At 42.7% G+C, this 11,494-nt stretch overlaps 1 protein-coding gene and 1 long non-coding RNA gene across 3 annotated transcripts; one reads left to right on the forward strand and one right to left on the reverse strand.

Moving 5' to 3' along the window:
• Positions 1–2,467: 2,467 nt before the first annotated feature.
• Positions 2,468–4,497, reverse strand: LOC129701506 (uncharacterized). The gene is made up of 2 exons (XR_008724209.1): positions 4,395–4,497; positions 2,468–3,547 (listed from the first exon to the last, which is right to left on the reverse strand). It is a non-coding gene; the product is annotated as an uncharacterized LOC129701506 (long non-coding RNA).
• A 68-nt stretch (positions 4,498–4,565) lies between these two features.
• On the forward strand, positions 4,566–11,494 carry LOC129701494 (THAP domain-containing protein 1-like). Of its 2 annotated transcripts, none has more exons than XM_055642721.1 (3): positions 4,566–4,713; positions 7,643–7,844; positions 10,995–11,494. In XM_055642721.1, exons 1-3 carry the CDS (start codon positions 4,643–4,645, stop codon positions 11,328–11,330), a joined length of 609 nt encoding a protein of 202 aa, XP_055498696.1. In that variant the 5' UTR covers positions 4,566–4,642; the 3' UTR covers positions 11,331–11,494. The 2 variants fall into 2 exon arrangements, with proteins under 2 accessions (XP_055498696.1, XP_055498703.1); XM_055642728.1 differs by having other exon boundaries at positions 4,586–4,680.

The raw sequence follows: 11,494 nt of genomic DNA on the forward strand, positions 1-11,494 counted from the left end.
AATTAAATCGTATGTGTCCGAAAAGGAGCAGGAAGAAGCCAAAGCTTATTAATTCCCACCCCTTATTCAACTGCTTGGAATTATCTTATACAAATTTAGCAGCTATATGTACACCATATGCAGGTTAATTGGCTCTGGTAAAAATTGTGTGTAGGATAGTGCTAGTCGGTGCAGACTCGGTGGGCCGAAGAGCCTGTTTCTGTGCAGTATCTCTAAGTACCTCCACCAATTTAAAGCACTTTGGTCAACGAGAGTTGTTTTTTAAATGTACTATAGAAATAAAAATGACTTGACTTGACTAAAGTCAAAAGTAAAGTCCATAGACTTTGTCCATGTATCTGATGCAATACAATGCTGATCACTATATATTTCACTCGGTATCTTCCCCTTTTGCTCTACCTATTGTAGAGTCAGTCATACAGCAAGGAAACAGGCCCTTGGCCCAACTCATCCATGCTGACTGAGATGCCCCATCTAAGATAGTCCCATTTGCCACGTTTGACCCATATCACTTAATCTTTCTTATGCATGTACCTCTCTTCAACAGATGCAGGAATTTTGAGCAAAAGACAAAGAGCTGGAGGAACTCAGCGGGTCCGGCAGCATCTGTGGAAGAACTGGACAGATGATGCTTTGGGTCAGGACCCTTCTTCGGATCCAAAACATCGTCTGTCCCTTCCCTCCACAGATACCGCCTGACCTGCTGAGTTCCTATAGTACTTTATATCAGTGCCTGAGATATATTCTGCACATGGATGATCGGAGTGTTCAGTGTCTAAAATAATGGTTAAATTATACTTAATTGTAACAAGTAGATTTTAGGCAACTGAAGATCACAATCCATGAGGCAACAGTGCAAGAATATGAGGATGAGGTACAAGGTTACCTATAATGGTATTGCTGACTAGATTTTTATTGTAGAAAGAAGAAACTGCAGAAGCTGGCTTACGTAAAAGGACACAAAGTGCTGGAGTAACTCAGGTGGTCAGGCAGTGCCTTATCTCCCCTCCCCTTCCCCTACAATCAGAAAATAATTTTAGGTAACCTCTAACAACTCCACCCCTATTTCTCACCTCCCCATGGCTTCACTCTTCAATCTGTCTGTCTTACACCTTCTGCTTTTGAACTCTGTTCTTTGTTCCAATTATCTGCCTAATCTTTCTTCCAACTTTCTTCCCTCCCCGCCCCGCCCCCCCCATATCAGTCTGAAGAAGGGTCCCGACCAGAAACGTCACCTATACATTTTCTCCAGAGATGCTGCCTGACCCGCTGAGTTACTCCAGCACTTTGTGTCCATCTTTGAGCTAAAATCCTGCTCCCCACATTTAGAAGATAGGACAAAATATAATACATTTTTTAAAGGATGTGCCCCATGGTGCAGAATAATCTTCAATATAAAACATAACCTTCAAAGCATTTTTGATATCATTACAACATCCTAACACAGAAATGATTCTTTTATCAGGATTGATTGAAAAGATTAGAGCCTTTCAGTTCAAGTCACCCAGTCTCCAGAGATGCTTCCAGACCTGCTGTTGTTCTAGTTTTTGTGGTCTACCCAGTCTTGTTACTCTAGGTGTAGCGTTGTTACAATCCCTGCCATCAGTGGCGCTCCAGATCTGCTGACTGTTGTCCGTGGGACTCAAGAGGCTGTTTGGGGGGGGGTGAATAAACTGCAGTTTTTTCATTGTTGTCATGGAGGGATTTCCTCTTACAACAAGCTTATGATGTAGAGAAAATCCCGTTCTGTCATCCATTTGCGGTTTTTTTCCAACATGTTGTTGGTCTATTGAATCGTTGGATTTGAAAGTCGGGGCTCAAATTCAAGGCCTTCAAAATCACAGATAGCAGTTCAGGACAAAGCCAAAGGTATATAGGACGTAGACAAAAGTGCTGGAGAAACTCAGCGGGTGTGGCAGCATCTATGGAGCGAAGGAAATAAGCAACGTTTTGGGCTGAAACCCTTCTTCAGACCCGGAAACTTCTTCGGCCCAAAACGTTGCCCATTTCCTTTGCTCCATAGATGCTGCCACCCGCTGAGTTTCTCCAGCACTTTTGTCTTCCTTCGATTTTCCAGCATCTGCAGTTCCTTCTTAAACAGGTATATAGGACGTTTATTTAACAACTTATCTAGTTTTTGGTGTTATTTAATTTTAATCTGATGATGCAAAATAAGTTAATTAGGCCCCGATATCGGCAACATGATTATCCGTATTGTGTAATTGTCTATCCACGATCACTATTTTCACGCTAAATATATGACTAAAAACTTCCACAGTACACACAGATTAGATTGTGGCCGCCGCCATGTTAAACATCTGTATGTATGTCTGTGTAAAACGGCCCTTGTGACAAGGCTTGTCCTCGATCACAGCTTTTGAGTTAAGTCAATAGAAAACTATAGGGAACAAGATGCTAATTTCCTAATAACTTTTTTAATACTTGTAAATAAGCAAACTGTACAATCTGGAGTTCAAGATCATCTTTAATCAGTATCCATAGTATAGCAGGTTGTTAGTTCATCGTTACCGTTTCCAAGACTGACCAGTATTGGGGGGTTGCACGTAAGGTCACTGGGTCATAGGGCTTGACGCATGGAGCCGCTCAATCTATCTGGAGGACATCCGTAACTTCTGGTATATGTTATTAATGCAAGAAACGCGTACTTTCCTACCTGTTAAAAAACGCCAAAATGTTGAATTTTTGCGCTGTAAAAAATTGTGGAAGTCGGGGTAAGTGTGAGAGACATTTACCCAACTTCAGAATTCCAAAAGTGTAGCGAAATTAAGGTAAAGAGAAGCGAGAGCTGAAGGGGCAACAGCAGCTAAAGTGCTTGGCGAACATTGGCCGTGTAGATATCGGAATTGAAAATATTGTGAATTATCGCGTTTGCTCACTGCTTTTCATCAACAGTAAGGCATTATTTGTGGTTTTTCTTGATTCCTTTGGTATCTAAAAAGTCTCAGAAGTGATAAATCTGGCTGTAATTTTTTCTTCAGAGGCGTTTTCTTTTTGTATGTAAAACCCGACTTGAGAACCCTGGGCGATTTTAAAATTTTACAGCCAGATTTATCACCTCTGAAACTTTTTAGATTTGATTTGATTCAATTTATTGTCATTGCACTTTTCAGTACAACAAAATGGTTTAGCCTGCAGTCATAACATAGAATAAATAACAAACACTCAACACAGTTTAAGTCCCAAAGTCATTGTCTCTTCCCTCCTTGCTCTCCCTCTGCGCTGAGGCAATCCAAGCCTCCGATGTTGTGACCCCGCCGGGTGATGGTAGGTAAGTCCCGCGGCTGAATCCGTGCTCCGCAAACGGGCCAGTTCAAACTCCGCGGCCCGGGGCGGTCGAAGCTGCCGTCCTCCAGTCCAGCGGACGCAGCTGTAGTTGCGGGAGCTCCGGAAAACAGAACTCGAGCTCCCGATGATGTCGTCCACTGGCCCACGGCCGAGCCTCCGAGGCTCCAAAGTCGGGTCGGAAGTTGGGTCGTACCGCAACCACAGCCCCGAAGTCGGCCAGCCTCGCGTTGGTAAGTCCTGGCTGACTCCGCCAAAGGAATCAAGAAAAAAAAACAAATAATGCCTTAGTTGATGAAATGCAGTGAGCCAAGCACTCTGGCTGTTGTTGTCCCTTCAGCTCTCGCTTCTATCTACCGTCATTTGTTCTCACTTTTTGAATTCTGAAGTAGGCTAAATGTCTCTCACGCTTATCCCGATTTCCATAATTATTTACAGCACAAAAATTGACAATTTCGGCGGGTTTTAACGGGCCCGCTACGCTGGAAACAATGGTGAGTGCTTACCTGCAGTTCATCGCGTGTACTCCACTTGGCGTAGCGTAGCAACAGTACTGGTCATGGGTCGTGACCCAACTGCCATGAAACCTCCCTATAGGAAGTGGGTGTTAGTATGAAAGTGGAGTACATGCGATGAACTGCAGGTAAGCACTCACCATTGTTTCCAGCGTAGTGGGCCCGTTAAAACCCGCCGAAATTGTCAATTTTTGTGCTGTAAATAATTATGGAAATCGGGATAAGCGTGAGAGACATTTAGCCTACTTCAGAATTCAAACAGTGAGAAGAAATGACGGTGGATAGAAGCGAGAGCTGAAGGGACAACAACAGCCAGAGTGCTTGGCTCACTGCATTTCATCAACTAAGGCATTATTTGTGGTGGGGTTAGTGATGCTACTTCTACTATGATTGGTTCACATGCAATAACTGAAGATATGAAAGTGAATTAGGTAAATATCAAAGGTTTATTTTATGCTTTATCTGGTGGGTTAAATGACAGGCTTGATCTCAAAATGTAACATTCCTACTACGTGTCATCTTCCTTTGCATCGCATTCCTTTGACTGGTTTGCCTTCAAGACATCACTCTACCTACCAGTTCAACACTGAAGAAGGGTCTCGAAACGTCACCTATTCCTTTTCTCCAGAGATGCTGTCTGACCCGCTGAGTTACTCCAGCATTTTGTGTCCATATCTTCTGCAGCAAAGATGATCTTTGCTCTGCAGCTCCTCAATGCAGGAGGGAGCTCCTCTCCCGGCAGGTGACGTCACGGACAGCGCCCAGCCAATGGGCGACGTGGACGGGGGCAGGTGGTGGCGGTCGTTGGACGGCTGCTCGGTGTCATGGTGTTGTCTTGCTCCGCTTACGGCTGCAAGAACCGGTATGACAAGGATCGCGGCACTTCTTTCCACAGGTAGGCAGGCAGTGGGCCCTGGCTAGTGGGTTCCGTGGAGGGAGCGAGTTTGCTGCGGCTTTGTGCCCGCAGAGCCTCGGCCGGCGATCCAGAAGCCTTGCGCTGGCTGGCGGGCGGGCGGGCTAGGCCGCTCCTTGAGCGCAGGGAGGGAGGGAGCTGAACGAGCCGGGTTGTGGGCGATCGAGAGGTGAGGTGGGAAGAGTTGGTCAGGGGAGGAAACTCGGAAGAAGAGGTGAGGCGGGCAAGGGTTTGCAAGAGAGCGGGATGGGGTGGGTGACGGACTCAGCAATAGTCAGGAAGAGAGTGTGTATGGCTGGATGGGGGTAGACACAAAATGTTGGAGTAACTCAGCGGGGAGAGAAGCATAGGCGAGGGCCTCGGGGCGGTGGAAAGGGACCTACAATGTTGAATGAGGATGAAATTAGAAAAAAAAGACCAGTGGTCTCTAAGTAAAACAAAAACTAGGTGGGGGTGGATTAGAATGTGTTGAACTGCAGAACTTCCATAATGTTAAGTGTAGGAAGGAACTGCAGATGCTGGTTTAAACCGAAGAAAGACAAAAAACACTGAAGTAACTTAGTGGGTCAGACAGCATCCCAAAGAGAAATTGGGATGGCTTCCACTATAAACCCACTGACTCCCATGGCTATCTGGACTACACTTCTTCCCACCCTGCTTCCTGTAAGGACTCCACTCCCAATTCCTCCGCCTACGTCGCATCTGCTCCCAGGATGAGGTGTTCTACACCAGGGCATCTGAAATGTCCTAATTCTTCAGGGAACGGGGGTTCCCCTCCTCCAACATAGATGAGGCTCGCACCAGGGTCTCTCCCATAGCCCGCAACAATGCTCTCTCTCCCCATCCCCGCACTCGCAACAAGGGCAGAGTGTCCCTAGTCCTCGCCTTTCACTCCACCAGCTGTCACATACAACAAATAATCCTCCGGCATTTTCGCCACCTCCAACGTGACCCCACCACTCGCCACATCTTCCCATCTCCCCCCATGTGTGCCTTCCACAAAGACCGCTCCCTCCGGTCAATTCTTCCCTCCCCTCCCGTACCACCCCCTCCCCGGGCACTTTCCGTTGCAACCGCAAGAAATGTAACACCTGTCCCTTTACCTCCCCCCTCGACTCCATTCAAGGACCCAAGCAGTTGTTCCAGGTGCGACAGAGGTTCACCTGTATCTCCTCCAACCTTATCTACTGCATCCGCTGCTCTAGATGTCAGCTGATTTACATCGGTGAGACCAAGCGGAGGTTGGGCGATCGTTTCGCCGAACACCTCCGCTCGGTCCGCAAGAACCTACCTGACCTCCCGGTGGCTCAGCACTTCAACTCCCCCTCCCACTCCGAATCCGACCTCTCTGTCCTGGGTCTCCTCCATGGCCAGAGCGAGCAACACCGGAAATTGGAGGAACAGCACCTTGGGGAGTCTGCAGCCTGCGGGCTTGAACATTGAATTCTCCCAATTTTGTTAACCCTTGCTGTCTCCTCCCCTTAGCCCTCGGGCTGTCTCATCCCATCCCCCAACCCTCGGGCTCCTCCTCCTCCTTTTTCCTTCCCTATCCCCGCCACCCCCTATCCATCTGAAGAAGGGTTTCGGCCCGAAACGGTGCCTATTTCCTTCGGTCCATAGATGCTGCTGCACCCGCTGAGTTTCTCCAGCTTTTTTGTGTACATCTCAAAGAGAAATCCATTTTCTCCAGAGATGATGTCTGACTGCTGTTATTTCAGCTTTTTTCGGTCTATTTTCCAAAATGTTAACATCGCAGATTTCTGTTATGGGCAGTATTTTATGTTTATTCATAATTCTAATGCTTTTAAACAGTTTTCTTCCCTTTCCTGGTCACTGACTAATTTCTTGCTATGCTTTGTGATGAATCTTCACAAGGGTTGTAGATGTTGATAGGCCTGTGTTTATAATCTAATGTACAATGAGGAAATCCCCAAATCCTAGAATTGTAATGAGAGAGACAGCCCTAATATTGATGGCAATTTACATTTTGTCCTGTCTGACAAGATGGTACCTGAGCTAATCCTTCCAACCAGTAAGGTAAATTAACATATTAAAGGCTCTATAAATTCCTGAACTCTGGTGACGTGCCATGTGAAAAATAAATAGAAAACATTCATACTTAGAGTAATGGTAGACTAGTTTAACAAAGCTACAGCCGTGTGGAGTCTTTGGAAAGGGTACAAAGGAGGTTTACCAGAATGATACCTGGAATAGGGGGGATGTCTGAAGAAGGGTCTTGACCCGAAATGTCACCCATTCCTGCTCACCAGTGATGCTCCCTGTCCCGCTGAGTTACTCCAACATTTTGTGTCTATCCTGGATTAAGGGGTATTAGCTACATGGAGAAGTTGGACAGACTCTGGAATGTTGGAGGTTTCGGGGAGACCTGATAGAAGTATATACAATTATGAGAGGCGTAGATAGGCTAGACAGTCAGAATCTCTTCTCAGGATGGAAAAATCAAATGCTAGAGGGCATAGCTTTAAGGTGAAAGGGGCAAAGTTTAAAGGAGATGTGCAGAACAAGTTTTTTTACACACGGTGGTGACTGCCTGGGGTTGTTGGTTGAAGCATTTAAAAGACTTGGATAGGCATATAGATATGCAGGGAATGGAGGGATATGCGTTATGTGCAGGTAGATAGGTGATGGTCTTGGAATCATGTTCAGCGCAGACATTGTGAGCCAAAGTGCTCTTGTGCTGTACTCTTCTATGTTCTACTAATAACTGGAATAGACATAATGTGCTTTGTAAATTTGCATCATTTGGACTCTTGCCTGCATTTTGATGTCATCGGGAAAGCATGAGTGTCTGGAAGAATGGTGTCAATCCAACTGGAAATACCCAATTTTATTGTTAAATGTCCAAGTGCAGCTCTTCTCTCTAATAGTATTTTTAAAACCTGATTTGAAGGTTTCCTCTGAAGCGACCAGAGCTCTGTAAGAAGTGGTTGGCTGCAGTAAGGAGAAGGAATTTTATACCCACCAAAAACAGCAATTTGTGCTCAGAACATTTCACTCTGGACTGTTTTAGAAAGAACTGTAACAATAAAATACTGGAAGAAAATGCCGTGCCATCCATATTCTGTTTTACCCGACCAAATCAACAACCAAAGGTAACTTTTGTGTTACTCATTTACAATGCATAAGTATAACAGTTATACATAAGTATATTAATGTGCCTAATTCAAAATAAAACCCGATCATTTCAATTGAATAATTAAGATACTATTCTGTTATTCAATAGCATCTTTGGAGAGAGTACACCTTGATTGATTGTCAGTCATGTGTGGGTGAGGAAGAGATCATTTTCATTTTGAAGTATGTTAGTTTTTTAGATTTACAGTGAACATCTCTTTAGCATTGCAGTGTTACACTGCACTGGGAAACAAGTAGCCTTGTTCTCCAGGTGTTTAAGAAATAACTGCAGATGCTGGTAAATCGAAGATAGACACAAAATGCTGGAGTAACTCAGATGGTGAGGCAGCATCTATGGAGAGAAGGGAAATTGAGTATTAAGGTTCAAAGGATTCAAAGGTATTTTATTGTCATGTGATATGCAAATTACCATACAGTAATATGTATGTAACATATGTATGGTAATTCGCATATCACTGTACCTTAATTGGTACACGTAACAATAAAAGACCTTTGAAACCTTTGAAACTTAATACTCATACCAACTGCCCAGGGGAGATATCAGGTGCTGTTCCTCCAATTTGCCCCATTCTGACAGTGGAGGAGGGAAGTGTGAAGAAGGGTCTTGACCCGAAACTTCGCCAATTCCTTCTCTCCGTTGATGCTGCTTCACCAGCTGAGTTACTCCAGTATTTTGAGTCTACCTTGTTTCCAGGTAATTGGGTAACTAGCTAGAACTTGTTAATTGATATAAGGTAACACCTGGAAATATAAAACTGATCCCAATTACAGGAACAGTGCTTTTATTAAGCAGTGTTCTAAGTGGCAGCACCAATGTGTGGACTTGGGAAAGCAAGGGGCTCCAGTGAGGTAAGAGCAACAATTGGAGTTTAATATTCTGACATTAAATACAAAAATGAATTTCACTCGACCTCGGTACATGTGACATGAAGTACCATTAAACCATGGGATACTGAGTTGGATGATCAGCCATGATCATATTGAATGGCGGTGCAGCCTAATTCTGCTCCTATCACATGACAATTATGGTATGTTAGCTTTCATAGCAAAAAGATTTGAGTATAGGAGCACTGCAGTTGTACAGGGTCTTGGTGAGACCACACCTGGAGTATTGCGTACAGTTTTGGTCTCCAAATCTGAGGAAGGACATTATTGCCATAGAGGGAGTGCAGAGAAGGTTCATCAGACTGATTCCTGGGATGTCAGGACTTTCATATGAAGAAAGACTGGATAGACTCGGCTTATACTCGCTAGAATTTAGGAGATTGAGGGGGGATCTTATAGAAACTTACAAAATGCTTAAGGGATTGGACAGGCTAGATGCAGGAAGATTGTTCCCGATGTTGGGGAAGTCCAGGACAAGGGGTCACAGCTTAAGGATAAGGGGGAAATCCTTTAAGACCGAGTAGAGAGAAACATTTTTCACACAGAGAGTGGTGAATCTCTGGAACTCTCTGCCACGAAGGGATCCGAGAAGGCCTATTCCTGCACCTATTTTCTAAGTATCTATGACGTTATGAGGCCGAATAAGTTGGGAGAGATTCTTTCTCTAGCCCCAATGAGCTGTTCTTAATGATTAGGGGTGCATATGCAACACAATGCTAAATTGTCCCCTATTACCATTTATACTCCCTACCTTCCCTGCACCTTTACTTTAACCCATTGGTTCAGATCCTATATTCTCCTCTAATAAAAATCAATAGACTAGGCATGTAGTGAGGATTGTTCATAGCACGAGCAAGACCGCAATAATGACCAGATTGAGTCCTAATCTGCAGAATATTTGGAATGGATTTGAATTCTCTTTGACTTGATTATTGCTCAAAGAATCTGTTTACATTTTGGCTCAAGTAGTTTGCTTTTCTGGAGTTATAATGTATCTGTCACGTATTAATCTTTCAGATAATTGGTTGAATATAATATAATTTAAATAACCATCCATTTCTGTGTATTTGGGCAAATCTGCAAAAGAAGCACTTCAAGCTTTTTTTTCCCTAATGTTGACGACCAGGTAACATTTATCGAAGTTCGTTTCGTCATTGCAATATTTGGGGTTTATTATTGTACGTCTAGCAATAAAGAATCAATGTAGATGCATTTTCTATCAATATAGAAGGAAATGTTCTGTAATGCAAGACTGTTTACAAACTAAAGGTGATTTATTTATAACTAACGATATACACATCTGGTAGATGTCTCAATCCGAACAATTAGACACAATTGATGGAAAAACTCTGTATAGTATTTTATAAATCTTATATTTGGGGCACATGCTTTAACCATAGGGAATTCTTACCCCTGTGAGGTGAAATGAAAATTAAAGAACTAGGGGAAAACACAAAGCTGTTTATTTACCTGCTCCATTCAAGCCTGATGTGGTATTTTTGTTTTAAATACATCAACACTTCTTACTATTGGTTTCCTGTAACATGATATAGCCAGGATCTTAAATGTGCTGCCCAAATATCAAGGGAATCCCTTTATAACCTGTGTGATTCCTGCTAATTCTGTATCTGTCACCAATCTGGTTTATGAGAGAAATTGGCATTCTTTTAAATCCTAATTGCTACAATGGATAAAGATTTGTGAATGATGGGTGCTGAATCTTTTCTTAGGATAGCATAAATTTGCAAATTTTTGATGCCTGGGTTTGTGGTTTTCTGCATCGGTTTGGTCATTGTATTGAATAGAAGCACCACATGACCTCATTGGAGTTTTATTAAAGTCAAATTTTGTTTTACTTAACATAATTAAAAGCAGAAAATAATATTTTCTGTTTTAAATCAGCAGCTCAGGCAATATCTGTGGAAAGAGAAACAGTTATTGATTCAAGTCTGAAATCCTTCAATTCTGAATTGATCCCAACATCTTTGGCTTTCTATCAAATTATCTCAAATTTCATTGTTAAATGAAACTTAACAATGAACTTTTCTTTTTGTCAGAGTGCATATTATATGATGTGCAGTATTTGCATTTTAAATCTTACTGAAATTATACTTTGGAAATGTTGGATTAGATGAATGATTGTGGGTTCTAGGAATGACTTTGTTACAGCTTGTTAACTCTATTGAAATTGTATATTCTGAACTATTCATCACTTTTGATAGAAGTTAGAAACGGCATTACCAAGAGCCCAACCTCAGGCAACAGAGGAAATTATGGAGGAATCCAAATTGAATCAAAAGCATGGACTCCTAACTGTTTTTGACCATAGCTATAGTGTTCGAGATGCGTGCTTACAAAAGAAAAAGATTCAGCAGTTGGAGGAACAAAATGAGAAACTAAAGACGAAACTGAGATTCTTACAGCAGAAATCTCGCCGCCAAGAACAACGATTACAAAGAATGAAGAAGCTATTACAGGAACTTAATACACGAGAGATGTTACCACATAAAACCTGTGTGCTGTTAAATAACACTTTGTATGAATTAATTAAACTTTAAATGTAATTTGTTTACCAGTATCACATTTGTTATATAATGTAGAATCATAGCTGAGTATCTTTTACTACCCTTGCTGGTAGGGTTTAAAATAAAAAAATCCTCAAGGTTGGCTCTGGGGCAATTATTGTTTATAATGTGCAAATAAAAATAGCTTATTAAATTTA

The sequence above is a fragment of the Leucoraja erinacea genome, chromosome 1 (assembly GCF_028641065.1).
Source record: "Leucoraja erinacea ecotype New England chromosome 1, Leri_hhj_1, whole genome shotgun sequence".
In the NCBI taxonomy this organism is placed as follows: domain Eukaryota; kingdom Metazoa; phylum Chordata; class Chondrichthyes; order Rajiformes; family Rajidae; genus Leucoraja; species Leucoraja erinaceus.

What these genes read in the sequence shown, in the direction of transcription:
- LOC129701494 (XM_055642721.1), top strand. Translation starts at nt 4,643, where the DNA reads ATGGTGTTGTCTTGCTCCGCTTACGGCTGCAAGAACCGGTATGACAAG. An exon ending in CGCGGCACTTCTTTCCACAG is followed by an intron (nt 4,714 to 7,642) that starts GTAGGCAGGCAG and finishes CCTGATTTGAAG; the next exon opens with GTTTCCTCTGAAGCGACCAG. An exon ending in GACCAAATCAACAACCAAAG is followed by an intron (nt 7,845 to 10,994) that starts GTAACTTTTGTG and finishes CACTTTTGATAG; the next exon opens with AAGTTAGAAACGGCATTACC.